Raw genomic sequence first — 22,999 nt, 5'->3', positions numbered from 1 at the left:
ACCATTTTATTATTTTTTTTTTCAAAAGACAGACATAATTAATAAATAATATAGCTATTTTATATTTTTAATATGTAGCCACAAAAAATAATTAAACTTATAAAGATCTTCATATTTGAAAAAATTGGGAGCTGATTTTAAAGTTAAGCTACTGAAGTTGTAAAAATAAAAAATAAAAGTAATTATGAGTGTGTCTCGGACAATTTTTATTTTATTATAATATATATTATTATATCACACCACAATATAAAGTAATTGCACTTATAGTATATTTTATTTCAATAACATTTTGAAGAACAAAATCAAAATAATATATTATATTTATATTTTCTCAAAAGCCGTTATAAGCCACGGCCGACGATATACGCACACGGCACTAACCTATACAAGCTCGCGGACGTTGACCGGAAGACGTGGACTTCGGCCGATCGTATAAAACTCCAGTGCCGAAAGTCGGTCGGGTTGTTGATCTGCGGGGTGAATTTCAGCGACGGTGACGGCGCGGGCGTATGGTTCCTGCAGTACTTTGATTTGGTTAAAGGTGAAGTCAAAAAAATAGTGTCGTCGTTCGCCAGAAAAAGCGTCATGATCGCTGTCGTGGACGGCCTTTGAGGTTACCTGCACAAAAAGCTCTTGCCACACGTCAGACAACAGTCATATGCGAGCCGGACAACTCAATCGACGGTCAAACGATTACATGACCGCCTGCAGTTGGACTGTGATTGGATGACACTAACCGAAGCACAATAGGAACATTTCTCCATCGCCGTCCGCAATCCGTCCGCAATCCGATATTATGAATATATCATATATTAATATATATTCTGAATATTCAGAATAATATTAATATATATATTAATATATGATATATTTATAATATCGGATTGCGGACGGATTGCGGACGGCGATGGAGAAATGTTCCTATTGTGCTTCGGTTTGATAAAGTACGATCAGGGCCACCGACCAGCAGACGTACGCGGACACCAGCACGATGGCCGCATAAAAATTGTGGCTGGGCACCTCCGGGGTCGTCCAATCACAGTCCAACTGCAGGCGGTGGCCGCGACCGCCACCCCGACCGCCCCGATCGCCAACATGAGTGACGGCGTCCTTGTCTTTTAGGCGCCTCGCCACGAGCGTAGCGCCCCACAGGGCCGGATACCATCGGTCTGTGGCCCGAGCCGTCACGAGTGGCAGAACGGCCTCGTCCATCCACTGACGCAGGGTGGCGCTGCGGCCGCGCATGTTGGCCGCCGTGGCCGTAGCGAGGTGGTCGAACAGCGCCCGATGGCATCCGGCGTCCCGGACGCTGTACAGCACAGTCCGCCCCTGGCGCCACGGCACCACCACAGAATGCGGTCGCGTGTCGTTGTCGAAATACGGTACAGGGTTGTCGTTGCCCAGCAAACCGTAACGGCCCGCGGCCACGCCACCGCAACGTCCTGACGACCCGTCACCGGGCTCAACCGTCGTTCGTGGCTTCCGTTCAGCTGCCCGCCACATCGCTAACGACACGTCCTCGCTGGACCGATGATCGGTAACTATCTGTCTCGCCCAACCTCGGCCGTCCGTGCCCAAAATGTATCTGTGGGCAACCGCGCGAATGATGATTATATTTTGGTATAATCATAATAATAAGTAATTAATAACAATGAAATCATTTACAAATAAACATTAGGTATTATATACATCGAGATGGATAATAGGTATTGTGAGAGACAGTAACTGTATACCTACCTTAAATAAATATTTAATAATTTTAATATTAAATAATGTTTAATTTCGTGAAGTATTTTCAAGCACATCACTTTATTTCAAGCATTTTTTTTTTAAACACTTGACTTGAAACGTCTTAAATAAATAATAATAAATAACTGTTTAACATATTTGTACCTATATAGTGGTCCCAACAGGCCGGAACGAATGCGTGTGACGGTGGTAATCGTGTTGGTTGAGCGGACACGGGGTTCTAAGTTCTAACAAGATCAGATGTAAATAGCGTTACGGGGGGGAAAAAATAGAATAAAAGTGGTAGCTACCCTCATCTAAGCAGTTGATCGGAGGTTCGGGTTCGCTATGCCTATATATATATACGCAGGCCCGTCTGCAGTACTTACCTATATCTAACGATGTAGTCACTTAGCTGCAAGTTACCCGAGAGTAATATTTAAATATATTTAAATTTTTATAAACACTGTCTTAAGAGAACTACGAAAAAAAAAATTCACTTGATATTTTTCTCGAGGTCATGTAACCGTTTGACCGTCGAGTAAGTGGCCCGGCCCGCATAGTATTGTTCTCTGGCGTGCGGCAAGAGCTTGGTGTGTAAGTAACCTCCCAGGGCGTCCACGACAGCGACCATAGCTCGTTTCCTGGCCACCGATGACACGATTTTCTTTGCTTCCCTTTTGATCACATCGAAGTACTGCAGGAACCGAACGCCGGCGTCATCACCATCGGTGAAATTCATCCCGGGAATCAACAATCCGACCGACTTTCGGCACTGTAGTTCTATACGATCGGTTGAAGTCCACGTCTTCCGGTTGATGTCCGTGATCTTGTACAGACTAGTGCCGTACGCGTCCGGACTTCCAGTACCGCCATCGATCAGTGGACTCAATATGACCAACAGTAACACGCACTCCATGACCATCGGACATCGTCGCCCATGGTTTACATAGCGACCGCCCGGCATAGCATAACGTAGTGATGGCATGAGGGAAAATATAAATTGAAACATACAACAGATCTTTGAACAATAAATCACAAAAATCTAGCAGAACGCAAAACACTACGAATATTGTGCTTTTCATAGACAATTTAATATTTTTTACAAATCAATAATAATAATATAACCACGGAAACTAAATTAATACGACGGTCAATTGTTAAAAAAACATAAAAATTTTACTCACGTATATTGAAATATTATTATTATAACGCAAGATATAATATTATAACGAACAAAAGCACGTAAGGTGTATGGTGCGAGTACATAGCGATTTCATGTGAAATAAGTTAACGCGTGTGTCGGATTCATTTTTGTTTTGGCCACAGCAAATATAGAATATTCTTAGCAGTATCCCTATATTTTATATGTCCCTTGAGGCAATCCTGCATTAATTAGAATGCCGTATTTGAATGTGCACATTACATGTCGTTAGATATGATTTAATTAATAGGAAAAAACCGTTGGGGGCAGACATTTTGGAAGTTTGAATAGGATGCCTTCATGCCGAACTATGTCAAATGTATTAAATATGTCTAGAATACGCCAGTACAATGGCAGTTTATTTCGAGTGAAGTAGGAATATCATCAACTACTCTGTAAAACTGATGATGTTTAGAACTAAAGCTAAATTGAGTGGGTGGAAGTATATTATTGCTTCTTAGTATATGTGGGAATATACATTCAAATGTTTTATGAAAAGTCATTCACATATTTTTGTAAGGTGAGGTAATAGGGACGTAGTGGCCTGCATGTTAAGTAGGAATATATTATCTAGTGGTTTGTTTGATTTAGTAATCATAATAATTATTCGTAAAAATGTCCATAATATTGGAAAATTCAAAATACGAGAGTCTAAAGATTGCGTTATTGAGTAACATGGCTTTTTTTGTAAGCGCCTAGAATCTCAGCTATATTTTTTTTATGATTTTACTATTTTAAATAATAATATACATTTTTTCAATTGAAGAAAAATATTAATTTTTTTTTTTGTAAATTTCAATGTATAAAAATCGTATTTCAAACAAAAAGTTAATTGGCTATAAATGTATACCTAGCTTTAATTTATATTCTAACTTATTTTTAGTAACTATTAAAAGTTTTTATGAGTGGGGAAGTGGGCAAACATTTTATTGTGTTTCACAATGCCACTCCACTCGGTTCAACTATAACTAATCAATTTAAATTAAATTCTCATAAAAATATTCATAATATTAAAATAAATATGTATGCTGCCATTAAAATAAGTGAAAAACTTATAACCAATCATAACCATAAAAAAAGTCAAAATTAGAATATTACTTAAAAATAGTGTTTTGTAATTACTTCAAATTATGTAAAAAAATATTTCCAAAAATGTTAACAGTTTTTAAGAAAACAATTGTTCACCCTTGTCACCTTGTATACTATATTATAACATATGTTTGTTGGTAGTCAAAAACGGTGTACAACACCAAAAACGCTTCGATTAAGACATGCAGACGTGCATATTATGTCGTTTATACAAAATATTAACTTTTAGGTGGATTTGAGACATGCAAATGAAGTCAGTGGTTCACGAGTTGTGGACGTCGGTGTTGATTTATCCGAATTTTACGCGTCCGTCGAATGGGATATTTTAGAGGTTCCAGCAATAAGGTTAGCCTTTTGATTATAATATATTATATAATATCTGCATGTTAATTAGCACAGTTTTATCATAACTAGGTATGTTATATTATTACCCTTTCGCCTATTTATTTGCCTAGTATACTCAGTACATAGAAGTGAATGTAATGATTGCCGTGGCTCGTAAATTTGGGCACGTTTTAAAGTTGTATTGCTTATATTCATTACATATTATTTTACAGAAGTTAAGCGGTTTAAGACTTAAATGATAACATTTTTTTTCTACCGTATTTATTCCAAGTAAAATAAAAGTCTAAACAAAATTTTACATTGTCTGTTTGATAGTGTAGGTACATTGAAATGTCTGCGGTTTTTTTTTTAGATTAATCATTATTTATTATTGTTCACAATATTTTTCTTTATATTAATATGGAAAAAAGCATCTTATATTGATATAAAAACACTGTGGGGCAAGTATTGTCAAAAACAGAACTAAATTAACACGTTTTTAAATTGTTTTTCATCTATAATGGTGTTTAAAATTAACTTCTTAAAGGAAAAAAACCTAACTACTCAAAAGTACCATTATTATGTAAGATTAAATCATGAAAATCAAATAAAAAAATACTAATTTAACAATAAACATATAAAATGCAAAAAATACTATCCATTAGTATAAGTACTTATATAAAAGAAACGTCATACCTGAACTAAAGTCAATAAAATATGGTTTTTTTTTTAACTGAAGTAGATAATTAAAATTTTTCGATTTTTTTATTAATTTCTGAGTTTAGCAACAACCAGTATAAGGATAAGTATATTTTGAGTATCAATGTGACAAATATTTATACTCAGACACTCAGTTTAATGATTTATCTATCAATTTCTGAAACCCCTGCATGTTACATACCTGCATGCGTATTGCGTACCTACCTATATTTTATAACATATTTTGTATATAACGTCATATTTATAGTATATAATGCGTATCTCGTTAATTTTTCTGTTACCTACCTCACATATTATGTAGTATGTACCATTGTACCTATGCATTAAAGCTAATGAAACTTTTAAGACCATCGTATAATTTTTAATTATTGGTATGGTTTTCCCTCGGCATAGGCGCTATAAATAAAGTAGGTGTAGGCTGAATCTATTGTTTTGATCGTAGCGTTTATTTTCAACGCTAACAATCAAATGCTCTTTTCATTTACTATAAACAGATGTATTATATTTTTTCATATTACAGAAATGAGAAATATTATACTTGTTGCGAAGAACCATACTTAGACATTACATTCAATATCACGATGCGGAGGAAAACGCTATTTTACACGGTGAATTTGATCATACCTTGTATGGGGATATCGTTTCTTACGATACTTGTGTTTTACCTTCCATCGGATAGTAACGAAAAAGTAAGTGAATATTGGAAATACGCGTATGTTTTAAGTTATAACATGCACAGCGCACATGAAAAACAAACAGAAATAATAATATCACAAAATTAATTTTAGGTTAGTTTAAGTATTTCGATTCTTCTTTCGCTGACCGTGTTCTTTCTGCTGCTAGCCGAAATCATTCCGCCCACATCACTAGTCGTGCCACTTTTGGGAAAATTTGTGCTATTTACAATGATACTTGACACGCTCAGGTGAGCTTACTATCGATACTACGATAAGTGTACGACGTAAGCTACGTAACATGTTTTCTCAAGGATTGTAATTGATTTTTCAGTATATGTGTGACAGTCGTTGTGTTAAATATACATTTCCGATCTCCCACTACACACGTAATGTCACCATGGGTCCGCCGAGTATTCATTCACATTCTACCGAGAATGTTAATCATGAGAAGACCTCACTACCAAATGGAAAGGAAGAGGTAATCATGTAATTATAGTGTGTGCAACTATGGTTCCAATAATAATAATAATAATAATAATAATAATGTATTGATTTAGTCTGATGGGAACATGTCATCGTATTATGGTGAGGACGTGCAACGGGCTTGAGCTTAGAGATCAAAATTCAGCCGATCAGTTGTTGCACAGCAACGATGTATTTCCTGCCAGGTATAATTTAGTTCAAAGAGTACTCAAGTCACTAATTATATTTGTTATCAACTGACCCTTGTGTTTATATCCATAGGGATTTGGAAAGCGGTGTAATTGGCTGTTGCGAGATTCACGGTCCAATAATAGCATTACCCAGCCCATCCGAAACAAACCAAAATGGCCCAGTTCCTAAGGGTAGAAAACATTGGCACGATTGTCCAGAACTCCATAAGGCCGTCGAGGGCGCTGCGTACATAGCTGATTACATCAAAAAAGAAGAAGAAGAGAAAAAGGTAAATATATTATGTAATTATTGTTATTTTGAATAACAGCCGATTCAGCTTGAACGTTTAAACTTGAATATTAAAATACAAATGTTTCAAATGCATGATTTGTTTAAGATTAAAGAAGATTGGAAATATGTGGCGATGGTGCTGGATAGGTTGTTTTTGTGGATATTTACATTGGCTGTGACCATGGGATCTGCAGGGATAATCCTACAGGCACCCACTCTGTATGACAATCGGTTGCCAATCAATGTCCGGTTGTCGGAAATACTTGCCCATACACCAACAGTGAAACAGAATTATAATAACATTATGTAAAGACGATAATTATTGCTCAATATGGTCAACATTGGACAAGCCAGTGACATCCAACACTGGTCTGGAAGAGCGAACGGTAGAGTCCTACAACCACCACTGCAACTGGGATATAACACATATATATAAGCATTATAGTTAATAAAATGCAGGATGAGGGACCAACAAATCGAGGACTGCTGGTCGTAATATGTACAATAGTGTCAATTCTGATATTAGATACTATTTTCATGTTCTCAAAATTAGTGAATCAAATAGATAGATATTTTTAGATAATTTGTTTATAAATCAAATATTTATAAGCAGTATAATATATATTTATTTAAAAAAATAAAACCATAAAATAGGACCTGAATTGGTTGTAAGAGAAATATTAATTTTCTCAACTATTATTTGTCTTGTAAAAAGAAACATATAATTCATGTTATTATTTATTATAATAAAAGAAAGTAATAACACTTCATAGTTATATGTACATAGAATTATGTTAACTTGTGAAAAATAAATGAATATATTTGATGACGTTTAAATATGACGAATTTAATTCAGAGATCCAATAAATTATCCTGATCTGAAACTTTCAACTTGTGACACAAATCAAGGTAAAGTAGTAACTACGTCGGATTGTGAAAAAAAGTATATAGTTAAGAATGGGAGTAACTTAATGTTTCTATTATGTAATAGGTATTATGTAAAGGTGGCCGAAAACTGTACAGTTTTAAATGCAAATCAAACTGTGTTCAGGCACATACTCATAACATTATCAATTATTGTACCATGTAATTTACAATTGTATTAGAAAACTTCGAAGTCCATTCAGTGTTTCTCTTAATAGTCTCAATTGTCTGATTGATAACCAAATCAGCTCCTTTCAAGTGACCTGATGATATATCAATAAATGTTTGGATCTGTAAGAAAAAAAAAACATTGAATGAAACTTTTGATTTTTAAAAAAATAAATTCTTCTGGTAATTACCTCGCCTAATTCTTCTTTAGTTTTCATTTGAGACCCAATAACATTTACATATCTACCTACATGATCGCCTCGAGGTCGGTAGCTAAAAATATAAAATAAAAATAATAGGTAATATGAACTTTTAATTTATTTTATTTTGTTCATACAACATGAAATGAATGTTGAAATTAACAAAATAAAATTTTACGACAACTCACTATTTAGATATATCTGCAATTTTGCGATACAAAAAGTCTTTTGCTACTGAAAATCCAGCATCATTTTTTGCTACAGAATAGAATACTGTGTAGGCGTCTTGCTTGCGAATAATAGACTTATCAAGTGACCAATTCAAATATCTAAATCAAAAACAATGCTAAACATTATTGTGTTGACTGTGTTACACATAAGCGATATTAATACCTCTGTAGTAACAATTTTCTTGAACTACACCCTAATGCATAGAGTATACTCTCTTTTTCATGCCCCAGATTGGAACGTTGATAACGTTCCCATAAAAAGTTCCATTCGTCTACACCTCCACATTTTAAAGCTTGACAGTAAATAACGGGCTTCAGTTCTATAGGCAATCTAATACATTTTGATTACAGTTAGTATAGAGATCAATTTAACTTCGATAAAACTCACATATTATTATTGTCTGGGTCTATAGTTTTCATCCACTTTCTAAACAAGTCCAGAGCTTGTTGGGTACAGTTCTTTATTTGGTGACCACAGGCCTCGGCAGTCACGATATTTTTAAAATTTATTTTTTCAAAACCTTCAGTTTGACCGTTCATGTTTCCGAATTTGCTATACACAGACGACAACATACGTTGCATATAGTTCTGAAACCATATTTCATTAAACAACGTCCATACGACAAGTAAGTACAACAGGTAAATATTCAAAATATAATACAATTAACAGAGAGTTCGGGACTTATAGCAGTTAATTGACTGTATTGCATGAGTATAGCATATCGTTATTAGATTTTGTTATGCCACATAAAATAAATTCGTTTTAAGTTATACGGTTCATAAAACTATGATATTTTATTTTGCATATTTTTGATTCTTTCATCTTTGGGTGTGGTATCTTACTGACATTTATAATTTAAATTGAAACTGAGAGTCTACTGAAAAAACTTTTGCACTAAACAATGATTAAATAATGTGTGTCAACACACGATAATGCGGCTGTTTCAAATTTCAGTTAACTTAGATCTGAAAATTTAAATCAATTCTAATTTCTAGGAGTTGACTAAACACTTACAAATCCACCTGAAGCTGAAATTGCTAAATCGATACTCTTTTTCAGTAGTTACCTATCTAAATTATTAAATGGTTCCGGACAGAGGAAAATAGCAATATTTTGGTTTGGTCGTGATGACTTGTGGGGTCCGGGAACAGTCACTTGATGACGACATGTCACGACGCCCCATCACCCCGACCGGTCACGACTAGGAAACCATACCTTTATTCATACGTTAAGCTATATATGACTTTAACGATTTTTTTTTTACGTTTACTATAAGTTATGACTGTGTTATTCATGTATAAATTAATAGCTCGTCGGTAGAAATCCCAGACGTTTATAAGTAATAATAAAATAAAAAATGCCTTTTATACTAACTTGGAACATTGCATGATTCGGAGTTCTTTTCAGTAAATTATTTATCGGGGCCAAACCGTGGAAAGCAGCCAACCACGGTGCATACTCTTTTTCATGTTTGAGGTATTTCAAAAGTTGGAACGTGATTTCATAGTCCAAGTCACCGACTTGTGAAAAGCTAAGCGAATCGAAGATCAGCTGTACTCGGTTTAACATGGGTATAGTTTCGTATTTGGTTGGATCGTTCAACGTAGAAATGATACTCATCCAGTTTCGTGTGTCGTATAAAACTCTGTATAAACCTAAAAAAAAAATATAATGAATACATGTATATATTATAATTTATCAAATGATTAAAACGATTTTATTAAATAATAGCCCTAATAATATAGGACCTACCGGCTATCTGCATATTATAGATGACCCACTCGTTGTCTTTGGCCAATGGCGTGGTGAGGTTGTTGTTTTCGCAATTCAGCCAAGATTTTGCATTTGTCTGGTTAAAGTCCTTAGAAGTTGTCATGGTGATTGGTATCCACCAACAACTTTTATTGTTCGTACCGTTTGATTTGTTCGTTAGATACCTCTCCTGTAGCAGTACGTATAGTATTATATTATAAAATATTTTTTGAAAAACAATAAACCTCATTAACATAGTATAATAAGAAATCCAATTAGTTTTGTTCGTTAGTTTACCTGGGACAATGTAACAGTGCCCGCAGAATAATTCCGGACGACATTCAACACGGGATAACCGGTTTGCAACGTCCATGTGTCCATTATTTGTTTCACGGTAAGATTTTTGTCCAAAGTTCCTTGGCGGTGTGCTTCCTCCGTCAATGAACTCCACAGATCATCCTGTTCGGCGTTGGCAAATTTGTGTTTGTGTATGTAGTTTCTAATGCCTTGTTTGAACGTATCCTCGCCAAGGAACGTGTTCATCATGTGCAACAAATATGATCCCTTCGTGTACGATATCGTGTCGAAAATTTGTGCTATTTCATCGGGATGTCCGACGGCTACCGACACGGGATGTGACGATTGAAGCGAATCAAGATCCAAAACGCGTAAAAAGTTTTGAACGGTTTCGACTTGGAAAGAGTTCCATTCGGGGTACAGCTATATAGTATGAAGTAAAAATAAAACAATAATATGAACACGTTTTTCCATAATAAATTAAATATTAACAACCGTCCGACGGTAATGAAACTTACGTAATCCACTCCGCGGGCTGCTACGTACGTGGCGAATCCTTCATTCAACCAAAGATCGGTCCACCATTTCATGGTAACGAGATTACCAAACCATTGGTGAGCAAGTTCATGAGCTATAACTTCGGCTACACCGTGTACGTTATAAATTGTAGCCACGTCCGGATCAATTAACAATTCGGTCTCTCTGAATAATTATATAATATGATTTTATGGCGGGGTATTGATACATATGACGGTACTGAACAATATTATAATATGTTACAGTTAACACTCGAAATCTGTAATAGCCAGTTTTAACTGGACAATACTTTACAACCCCCGTTTGGTCAAAACTGATTTTGACTGATTAAAACTAGAATATTATTAACCTATCAAGTTTAAATGTTTAAATTAAGAAAAGGTGGTTAAGTAATTGTTGCTCTGCTGTGCAGTAGGTAGGTACTAGGTTACAAGAGTGTGTCACTGTGTAATGGGATGGTATTAAATTTAAATTCAATGATATAATATTATTATATACGAAATAAGATTCTGAGTGAAGCTAGTTTGTCAGTGTGGATATTTTATATTAGATTTATATTGTTATTACTTTATTAGTCAGTAAGTATTGAATTAATACTAGCAAAATTACAATAAAATAACTAAAATCTTTGTTATTTAATAATATGTAATTTCTTCCAAATTTAACATAAAATATAACTACGAAAAAAACTGTTTTATATTTTTGAGATGTTTTGGTTACAGAATAACCTACTTACGTGGAACCTTGTTTTAAATTGTTCATCCTTAGCTATAAAAGTTAAACATTTTATAAATAGTTAGCTGCAAAATCATTATTAAATTTTAAATTTGATAAAATATGTTGTCATAATTGAACTTTGAACGCTTATAAAAAAAAAAATAATGTCTATGTTTTTTTAATATTTTTGAACTATTATTGTAACAATATATTAGAAGTCTTGTATTAAATTTTCAATCTTTTTTACCCAACGAATAAAATTTTATTGACATGTATTGAAAAAAACCTAAACAAATTGGAAACTGAAAATGTCCGTAAACAGCTCAAAACAAGTCAAAATATTTTGAAAATTGTATGGCGTACAGCAAATGCTAATATAATAACTCAGTAAAAATGTCTAATCTACGGCAATTTGTTTTAGAGTTACACCGAAAATCAAAATCGATTTTGCGTAAAAAGTCCCGGTTGTCCTTAATTTTTTTTTTGTTATTCCCGGCGCTTTTGAAAACTACTTGGAATTTTAAATGTTGACCTCTCTAATGAACCAACTAGATTCACTTTTCCACCAGAGTACTGAAGTTGAAAATCAAAGCATTTTTTTGATTACTTATCATGTACACAGACACAAAATATTAAAAATTAAAATAATAAAACATAATATGTTATTGTAAAATCAATACATTCATCTCTCCGCTCAAAATCTAAAACTAGTTTTAACTGAAATTTACGTGTTAAAATTAAGACCTAAAACGTGCTTGAATATATGTTAGAATTGGAACTATAGACAAAAATCTAGGCAAACTTTATTGCTAAAAGTGTTCTTTATCATATGCTATTTGAATTTGAGTTACTTTAATTTTATTAAGTATCTTTGACTTGTAAAGTTTTTTTATCTTAACAATTGACTTATTCAAAGTGAGCCCAAGTTTTGGTTTATGCAATTTGTATAGGTATTTATCATATTTTAGTCTATCTATGATTTTTCAATGTTCCATGTGATTTCGTATATTTTTTTAAAACTCAGGTGTGATGTCTTAAGTAAAGAAAATTTACATTATTTTCACGAAATTATTAATAGACTTTTAAAAAATATGATAAATATACAACACTCGTAAATCATTAAATCAAAACTTTGGCTCACTCTCGGTAAATAAATTTAAGATAGAAAATAACTTTATGGGTGAAAGATGCTTAAAAAAATCAAAGTAATACAAATCCAAGCTCAAAAACGGGGGTTACGATATACGTTATATGCGCTTCACAGAAAAATAGATGTATTATTAAATCCTTTATGTAGTAAAAAAACATAATATTGAAATTGAAGGTCGAAATATAAATGCGTTTGAAATATTTGTCATCTTTATCGTTAAACATCGGCGGCGTTGTTACGAGACACGATAATAATATATTAGAATTTTTACCAAATCACAATATTATGTGATGACCACGAATAGTCGTATAACTACACAAAATGTTTAATATAGATATACTTCAATACTTGGTGCTCTTTGCAAATAATTAGTACAAAACGACCCGTGGCAGTACACCTGCAGTAATAATATATTATAGTATCAATTTTCTGTGTACATAACAACCATATGCTGACAATATTTATTTAAGAATCCTTCAGGCAACAGTCGAATATAAATGTGAACTATATCCGTGGAGATGTATCCTAAATTAAAACTAGATATTCCAGACACTATATATTTTAGTATATTATTAATGAATAATCTAATATCATACAATATTGATAACCGTGAAATACCACGCACTTCAATATTATAGTATTATATTGTACTGGTATTTAAAAATTTTAATTTTACGTACCTATATGTGACGAGACCCCAATTCTCCATAGCGCCGGCAGAAAAATCGGGTATGGCCGCCATGTCTTGTTTTTGCAGCGGAAATTTTTCATCGAAATAATCCTCGTAGTATTTCAAGACCTTCGGTCCTACGTTAATGGCAAATTTTGTTTGATTGACCGCGTCCTTCCTGGATATAATGCGGAACTTCACTTGATCATATCCACTATTTGTTTCAGTGTATACGAAATCTGACACCATGTATGCTACTAAATAAGTAGACATCGGTACAGACTCTTCGAATTCGTCGATGACATAATCTGGTTTCAGAGAGCTATAACATGGAATTACCACTTTCCATATTACAATATCGCACAAAATTATTCAATTAAATATTATAATATTATTTTTACGATGAACAGTTTATTTTTCCACTTTATTATATTCCGTATCAATTAGACTTACCAGTTTATTTGTTTCATAAATTTCATATTACTTATCGAAGTCAATCCTTTTTTATGACCCAAAAATATCTTGAAGGTTGCTTTATACTCAGGCTCGTCAAAACAGGGAAAAGCTCTTCGTGCGTCCGCTGGCTCGAATTGTGTTACAGCTAACCATCTATACGACATTATATTACATTTATACGGTTTGAGCAGAAGGAACAAAATCACGAAAATGTGTTTTCTTTTTTTTTATTACGTGTGTTTTGCACTATATTTATACTTATAATAATAACGCACCTCGTTTGATTGCTTTCCTTGTCCACGTAACTACTTTTATAGTAACCTGCTAATTGGTCGGTGATGTTTCCGCTAAATGGTATGGTCAGCACGTATTTATCCCCGGGTTTGAATTTTTCGGTTGAACTGACGTACATTAGGTCTTTATTGGGATCAGAGTAAGTACTATTCACCGGGAAGAGAAATCCAAAAGTGTCGATCACCGAGACACTTTCATTATCGATATTCAAACTGTTCGAATGCAATACTATGGTATTGGTAGCTTCTATGCATGTCACCTAAACACATTAATTGTATATTATGTGACGTTATTATAAATTATTGTTGTTTTTTCTAGTTTTAGTAGAATAATTAACGTAAGACGTTGGTAGTAAGAAATTTGTATTCAGTAATTTCCGAAAAAAATTGTACATTTCTCATTATTCCAAAATATTGAAATAAATATCAATATCAATGATCCGTGTATGATACTAAATCGGGTATTTTTTTGAAATTCAGAAAATTGTAAAATTTTTTCTCGAAAATGTGTACTCACAAAAATGGTGGCTAATCCTTCAAACATGAATTTATCCTCCAAGTACGTGTTTATGTCCAGTTCATATCTGGTGGGGTTAAAATTAGGAGGTAATTTGAATTCACTAGTTTCTTTCGAATTAACAACCGATCCCATTAGGGATAATGCGATGATAAAAATCATTTTAAAGCCCACAAACTTCATTCTAAACAAATTTTAAATACACAGATACATAAATAATAATAATATAATTATTTCACACGTATATATTTTTATATATTTTCTAAATTTTAAAACATTTTAGAATTTATTGGCATTGAACCAAGTACCTATTATTATAAGAACTCCATTGACGGTACTGAACATCAGAATGATTATGTTAATACTTTTTTAATGATATGATTGTTACCAACTTGCCATAATGGTAAAATAATAGGTTATAGTCAATAGATAATAAATATTTGATAATATAGTATTTATAGTTAAACAAAAGTACAAGACCGATTTAAAGCATAACAGCGTACGAGTAATATAATATGTTATTAAGTATTACGTTGCCTACGTCTTATTTCCATACTACAAAGATGTTTACTAATTAATTTGATTACATATTATATTAAATTTATTAATTAATATAAAGCTTACGCGTGGTCGATTAAATCATTTCAAAATTATTCTAATAACACATTCGGTCCGGTTGTTGACTTATCTCGGACGTATTATGTAATAATTATACATTTACATTTTATATTTGATATAGTAGATGTGCAAAATATTTACAAAGTGTTTCAATTCTTATAGAAATCGCTGGCATGTACAGGTATTTAAAATACCTAATCATTTGTCTAAAATATACTATAAAATAATATTATATTATCGTCTTCTGAATGAATATCGGATCGCTATGGTTAGTTAAATGTACAAGAAAACGTTAATCTTAAGTTAAAAATCAAAACTATTGGTCACTAATTAAAAAACCAACATTTTACAACACTGTTCCAATGAACAGTATAAGATGAAAATATAATGTAGAAGGGTGTAAAACAATATGTTGAAAATATTTTCAGATATATAGTATTATATTTGAACATAATCTTCAGAATTCATCCTATCATAAATATTATGTTGAATGATATTTCCTTTAATTTTTTTATTGTATTAGTTAAAGCTTAGTGAAAACAAAACTCTGTAATACATACATACTTAAGTGAGTTATGCCGAAGTGAAGTACAAAATATCTATAAAACCAAATATAATTGTACAAACTCGAAGTAAATCTTAAGATGACTAATAGAGGTTGTACAGCCGAAAGGACTGCTAAAATGTCAAATGTAATTAACTAATTATGTTGTTAATTTTTCAGTTATCTTTATTACACCACGTATTAAGTAGGTACTGTTGGTGGGAAATGTTCACAGCAATAGAATTGTCGTCACAATGTAATTTATTATTATAGTTGTTATTTAGTCGTATTTCTAAATATTCGAGCTCCCATGAATAACATCCTTCAAATCCTACACGCCTGAAGTTCATCTATCCTATGTTGTTATTACTTTAATAATAATTCATCCTTCGAAAAATATTTTATAAATAAGAAAAAATTATTATATTATTATTTATTGTTAAAAGTATAATATAATAAGTATTTTAAATTTTCGCATCCCACGAATTTGCTACCCCGGCTAATGGCTATAATAATCGTTATGAATTGCGCAGTTGCGACTTACCTGAGCATATTTTGGTTTGACGGTGATCTGGTGACAATTGAATCACTACTGAAATTAATGCCTATGCCGTCTATCAATTTATGTACTCGCACAGACCTGCTGCAGGACGCAGGTAAAGAGAGAAACATAGTGGAAAACAAAAAGAGACGGATTCCAAGAAACTGTAGACAACGTACGTGCACATCACCAGATTATTTTTTATGCATATAATTTTTGACACAATAACATAAATAATAAATTAATCTTAATGCATTGCCTTAATCAAAATATTATAGTAATAATATAGTATAATAGATACGGGAATTCTGATAAAAACTAATGTATACCGTCATTGAAATAACGATAACGAAATTTTAAAACATTTACCATTTAGATCACTAAAAAATCTTTTATGCCTCTCTCCAAATTATTAACGTCTCCAACTTTCAATACATTTATCTCGAAACAAAATTTTTTTTTTTAAATAAATATTTCTTAAACAAATATAATATAATATTAGTGATATTAAAAGTACAATAAATTATTTATTGCTAAATACGTATGTATAATGTAGGTATGTATAGCTCAAGTATTGTTGAGCTTATACTTACATATAATTTTTTTCATAAAACGCATTGTGTGGCTGTTGTTATAGCAGTTCCATTTTGAAAAACTAAGTACCTATGCTCTAATAACATTAGGTTATTATGTACAAACATATTTCATAAAACTATTAATACATTTTACATATTATTATGCAGTTTTAATAGAGGATATAATGCACAAACGCAAAATTTAACCATTTTTTAATTTAATTAGAAATGTATAAGGACAATTATATATTATACTTTGTTATTCAAATTATTGTTCTATATTACCATAATATATTACCTATGTCCGTTAAATGATTATCAGAACAAAAATGATTTAACACAATTACTTATGGTTGTTCCGGTACTAATGCTTAATTTTACCCATTTTAGTAATACGTAAATTAAATTCAAGCAGTAGATATTAAATTGAGAAACAGGACGATCATAGATTTTTAAATTTTAAAACAAAAGTGTATTGTAATTTTAAGTGCGTTTTACTGCAATCAATGAGTACCTCTTTTTGTAACTACTTCGACACTGCACAAAACTTGGGAAGCGTCAAGGGCTTACAACAAATTATACTTTATACAGAGTGATTATTTTTTACTTAACAGTAATTTTCTAGGCAAATTTATTTATTTTTGAATTATATACAATATTTTTTTTTTACTTAATTTGAAATTTTTGCAACACAATTTTTTCCACATTTTTTTCATTATTATTGTAAAGTTTATCATTGTATCGTTTTGAAACGACAGTATGCAATTTAATAGCTATTTCATATTTTTTTGTTGTTAGATACCTATTAAAAGAGTTTTTATTCAATCTGTTACAAAGTAGAACAATAAGAACAATTATTGATGGAATATATGAAAAATAAATAAAAATAAAAATAAAATTACAAATTAGGCAGAATGTAGATACCTCCCAGTGGAGGTACTACGACATAATAAAAGGTATTTCATCTGAAATTAAAAATTTAAATGGTCGTTTGAAAAAGTAGCGGTTAATAATTATAGTAAAAAAAAAATATTAATACTGAAAATGTCCAGCTGGAATTCTTCAAATATGAAATAATATTAATATACCGATAAAATTACTGTATGATTGTGATAAAAGAATCACCAACTATATTTACATATTATGTTCATATAATGTATAATATAATATTATGCGCATACAGTCAACGTGTTTCATTTCGATCTCGTATAGTGGAGGTAATGTTATGTCATTTTTTTTAATTTTCATGTAGCGTACGCGACTTTAGCTCCTAAGTAATAAACATTAATGATTGTAACCTGTAACTTCGGGGTTTTAGAAAATAGGCATAACTATAGTTGACCGCAAATATGTTGACATGGTATTGTCATATACGCCACGCAAAGGTTTGGCGTATATAACAGATCTATTTCGGTTGCCGATTCCCAAACCGTCAAACGAGTATATTATTGATACCAGCTGTAAAAGCTTATTTAAATTCTCCTTTTGGTGACCATGATAACGAGTACTGCACAAAAAGATAATTAAACAAGGTCTAATAGGATTTACACTATACAATTCTAAGGTTACTTTATTCTCGAACAACTGACCAAGGTAACGAGTACTGGATGCTCGGGTGTGAGATCTCTTTAACCTAGACAAAGTTTTAATATTTCTTAACTGATCACGATAACGAGTACTGGATAAGAAAGTAAGTATAACGCAATGTCCTCGACTACTTTTAAAAGTTATTTTCCGCCACCAAGTCTCTGTATGCACACGTGAGATAAATAACTCTAAAATAGGAGTTAAGAAAAACAAGTAACACTTGGTTAGAAATAATTTAAATATAACAAAAGATATGAAAAAAAAAAATAATAATAAAAATAAATGTAAAATACGGGTCGTTAGGTACGACAATTTTTTGCGAATGAATCGAACAACCCCACTCCCGTCGCATTATGTAGTGGTTGCAATTTTGATGACTCGGCTTCATTGACTTTTGCTTCGTATGTGGTCGTTATTTTAATATTTTATAATTTTTTTGTCTTGATTTATTTATCTTTGTATGGTTATTGTTTTTTTCAAATTTCATAATAATATTATAACCCTGCAAATCTACGAAATATGTGGGTACCTACCTATCTATGTAGCAAAATATTATAACACGCAGTTACTCATACTTGAGCAATTTTTGGGGTATAACTACGTTTAGTAGGTATTTAGGTACCTACACTCGATAAAGCACCACGGGATATAAGTTCAAATATTTTAGATTTGTTATTTTTTTCTTATTATCGATGTAGGAAGTACCTATAATATGATTTATTAAATACCTACCAGCTATACGTAAATCAAACCGATAAAAAGTAAAAACGTGTATAATCTTATATGTGTTATGTCTCGTGGGCAAAGATAGAAACTAAATACTGTGATTATAGTTGTCACATACCTACCTATACGTTCATATCTATATACTCAGTGGTGTTTTTGAGGGGAGCACATACTAGTTGCCACCCGAAGTTAAAAAGAGCCTTAATTTTTATACTAATTACCTCCCAATTATTTACGAATTGCCTCCTGGTGTATTCTAAATTTCAAATAAAAATTATCTAGTACTAATTGCCTCCCAATGGGCAGGTATTAATTATGCAAGCGAAGTGGCTCCTAAACTAATCATTTTATAATTTTAATAATTATATAATTATTTTTAATAGTTGTATAAATATATTTGTATATTTCAATATTTGTATATATGTATACAATATATTTTGTGTAAATGCTACTTAAATGTTTGACAAATATTATGAAAATGATTTGGTTATTAAATAATTGTAGAAATGTACTCATGTTAAGAAATTCCCAAAAATAATATTTTGAAAAAAAGTTATCAACTAAAAAAAATATTGATATTTAAAAAAATTCTGAAAATAAACTATTTGACTTAGATAAATGTTTTACCATAAAAATTGTTCTTATAATTAGATTTACAAATTGGCAATTTTGAATTTTTCCAAAAAAGTTTAAATCAAATGTTAAATTTCCGTTTTCAGTATTAAAAAAAAATTACAATTTTTTTATATTATATGTGTGGTGCAAGCGACTCTAAATTATATAGGTATATAAAAAAAAATTAAAATATTGATGAGAACAAAAGTTATTTCACCTGGCAGTTTTTTCGTTACACCTTGTAAGGCTGTTATTTTTTAATTTTATCTACATACGCGACTTTAAGTAGGTTTCTAAAAAAAATGTATTGAACAATTTAATTATTTTAGTATGAAGTTCATCCTATACCTACTTAAATATAACTACGATGTTTAATATAACAAAATAGACAAATATCTATATGTCGATAATAGACTAGTGTTTATTATTGTTATAATGTAATATTATATTAATTTGTATTATATTATACTATAAAATTTAAGTTTACTTATTCAAAGACGGGGGATACCCATTTATCATTTGGTGAATGAGCGTATCCCCTGTAAAATAGAACAAATACCTACGCACGTTAGCACCCTCGTATACCTACTTATTTTTTTTTTTTAATGAAGCGATCCGTATTTTGTATTATTAAATTTTATTGTCATAAGATATATTTTTATTGAATTATCTATATAAGTTAAAACCGTGTAACAGAACACTAAATTTGGTTATTCTACGTGTAAGTGTAATAAGTGTACAACGGGCTAGGTACGTATTAGTATCGTTCGTGACTGTGATAAGTTTTTTTTTTTATAAAATGTTTGTGTTGCCGCTATCACAGAATAATAATAAATTTAATTTCCAAGGTAATTATCATGTTAAATTTTATAAAATGTAAAATCTGACGCGCTAGAATATGAAATAGTTTTTAATACTTAGGTACATAAATAAAAATGACAAGAAATGTATTTTTGTAAAGTGTGTGAATTTGTGAATGTAATCCGCAAGAGCATTATAAAATAATTGTACTTTGCTTTTTAAAGGTATGAATGTGATTGAAAATCAGAAATATTCATTGCCTCAAAACCACAAATGAGCTTATAATTACCGCATGGTTTTTTTTACAAAAACGCCACTGTCTATACTCAAAACACATCAATCATCAGGCTTAAATATATTTATAAAAATCTTAAGATATGCATTCATGGTTCATATTATAATTTACTGAAATTTAAAAAAGTCCAGAACGACGGACGCACCTGAAGATTATATTAATTGTCTCTTGTCTGAGGGTTACTATACCTCGTAGGTGTGTAAAGCAAACCGGGAAGAACAGAATATAGACACATTTTTCGTGTTTTTTTTACACTCATAATAGGTAATTATATATTTTTATAAATTGTCAAAATGTCAAATGTACTTAAGTATAATATCGCTTTATAAATAGGTACCTACACAAGCTGCTAAATACTCAACTATCTTCTTCATGATTAATCTATAGTATTAATGTACAATTGTAGAAATCAAAAAAATCAAATGAAAATTAATGAAAAAATCATTTACATTTAATTCATCGAAAAAATTTTTAAATATTTTGTCAGCGGGCTAGATAGAGTTTGTTCACGTGCCATAAATTATGTAGTCCACGGCTAACCATGTGCTTACTCCTGCAGTCCTGCTGTACAGCAAACTGTTAAGAATATTATTCTACTAAAAAGTTACTGAATTTACATGCATTAAAAAAAAGGTAACAGATTGTAATACCTAACAATATTTTTAAATATTATTATAGTATAATGAATATTATTCATGTTTTTACGGAGCTGAATAATGAATATATTCCTTTAGGATAATATCTGCAGCTTAACAAATATTATTTTATTTTTATTTCGTTTTTATTTCATTTAGAAAAATCAATTTAATTTATTTTAAATATCTTATTATTTTAATATTTTGTCGTTTTAATCTGTTATTTTTCTTAAAACGTTAAATTTCGTAATTTAAAATATTTTGATAATTATTTATACCTAATGTATTAAAACATAATGATTTCAAGTTATGTTAGTGCTGTATACCTATTGATATCATAATATTATAATTAACTTGATAAATGCTCAAAACAGAACATATTTTGTAATTGCATACTATCGATCACGCATTTTATAATAGTTATAACTTATACTAATGGACGTGGTTCTGTAGCTTTAAACGTGGACCAAGTAGTGACGGAGAGATTAAAACAAGTTTTTAATCCACGTGCAATAGGTAGTTACTGAGTTTATCATATTATCAGAATCCATTATATAATCTGCCAAAACTTAAAACCTACAACGACATACGTCGCGATATACGTACATACTACATACATCTATGTTCAATTAATCAGTATGATATAAAACCAAGTCATGACCATCAATAAATTTGAATAAATATGAATATTTTATTCATTGGTACAAGGTAAATCAATTCAAGCATGCTAAATACTCAATTTTTTTCTTTAAATGTCAATATATATGACTCCCATCATTTTGTTAAGTTTTTGAATATTTGTATTTAAAAAATCGTTTTTGACAAGTGTATTTTAAATACTTTCAAAATACTTTTTCTTCGTATTTCATACCAGAATACTAAATATTTTTTTTCTTTTTACCGTCATATTTCAACGAAAAGTTTGTTTGTTCCATGCATTATAGCACCAATTTTTAAAATTATTTTAAAAATTGGTGTTGAAATAAAATTGTATAATGCATCTACAATTTTGAAGATTTCATTAAATTCGCAGTCGACACAATACCTAAAATTCATATCTAGATTCTAGGTACCTTGCTGAAGTTTAATTGGACAATATAATAGACATGTGGCATCTGAAATTAGTGAACCAATTAAAGAATATATATTATATATAAATTATTAAATAAAATTTATAGTATTAATTAAATTTAAATTTAAATATGTATTAATAATTTTACGTATACATTTGTGACTGATACAAACATTTTTCAAATACTTTTAAAATACAGTATTCGAATTCGTATTTCAAATACAAATGACACCAAGTTCCTCTTTAAATACGTGTTCTGAATATATTTGAAAAGTGTTCCTAATGGGACTGGCCCCCATATAGTTGACCCTACTATTATTGTGAACTTTTTCCCAAGTACATAAAGTTTAATAACTCAGAAGCTACTCATTCTAATTTCACTTTATATACA

At 31.0% G+C, this 22,999-nt stretch overlaps 2 protein-coding genes across 6 annotated transcripts in view; one reads left to right on the top strand and one right to left on the bottom strand.

The window, feature by feature from the left end:
* The window catches only part of LOC100161903 (acetylcholine receptor subunit alpha-like), a 60,707-nt gene extending 53,183 nt beyond the window's left edge, over positions 1 to 7,524 (top strand). Inside the window, exons 7-13 of one of the 2 annotated variants that reach the window (XM_008187942.3) lie at positions 4,251 to 4,366; positions 5,586 to 5,754; positions 5,854 to 5,990; positions 6,074 to 6,220; positions 6,300 to 6,410; positions 6,487 to 6,685; positions 6,794 to 7,524. In XM_008187942.3, coding sequence (XP_008186164.1) covers positions 4,251 to 4,366; positions 5,586 to 5,754; positions 5,854 to 5,990; positions 6,074 to 6,220; positions 6,300 to 6,410; positions 6,487 to 6,685; positions 6,794 to 6,997 — 1,083 coding nt within the window. In that variant the 3' untranslated portion in view covers positions 6,998 to 7,524. The remainder of the gene's footprint in view (positions 1 to 4,250; positions 4,367 to 5,585; positions 5,755 to 5,853; positions 5,991 to 6,073; positions 6,221 to 6,299; positions 6,411 to 6,486; positions 6,686 to 6,793) is intronic. The other variant, XM_029486814.1, reaches the window with a different exon arrangement.
* LOC100159862 (aminopeptidase N) lies at positions 7,323 to 16,448 on the bottom strand. Of its 4 annotated transcripts, none has more exons than XM_001949976.5 (14): positions 16,306 to 16,448; positions 14,600 to 14,783; positions 14,065 to 14,342; positions 13,787 to 13,942; positions 13,344 to 13,655; positions 10,778 to 10,961; positions 10,260 to 10,682; positions 9,963 to 10,152; positions 9,585 to 9,865; positions 8,598 to 8,797; positions 8,373 to 8,540; positions 8,168 to 8,308; positions 7,971 to 8,052; positions 7,323 to 7,902 (listed from the first exon to the last, which is right to left on the bottom strand). In XM_001949976.5, exons 1-14 carry the CDS (start codon positions 16,431 to 16,433, stop codon positions 7,762 to 7,764), a joined length of 2,868 nt encoding a protein of 955 aa, XP_001950011.2. In that variant the 5' UTR covers positions 16,434 to 16,448; the 3' UTR covers positions 7,323 to 7,761. The 4 variants fall into 4 exon arrangements, with proteins under 4 accessions (XP_001950011.2, XP_016662495.1, XP_008186166.1 ...); XM_016807006.2 differs by lacking the exon at positions 16,306 to 16,448 and adding an exon at positions 15,778 to 15,889; XM_008187944.2 differs by lacking the exon at positions 16,306 to 16,448 and adding an exon at positions 15,782 to 15,863.
* Between the last annotated feature and the right edge of the window lie 6,551 nt (positions 16,449 to 22,999).

The sequence above is a fragment of the Acyrthosiphon pisum genome, chromosome A1 (assembly GCF_005508785.2).
Source record: "Acyrthosiphon pisum isolate AL4f chromosome A1, pea_aphid_22Mar2018_4r6ur, whole genome shotgun sequence".
Lineage (NCBI taxonomy): Eukaryota > Metazoa > Arthropoda > Insecta > Hemiptera > Aphididae > Acyrthosiphon > Acyrthosiphon pisum.
The sequence above is the reverse complement of the archived record's forward strand: the minus strand, read 5'-3'. Positions and strand labels throughout refer to the sequence as shown.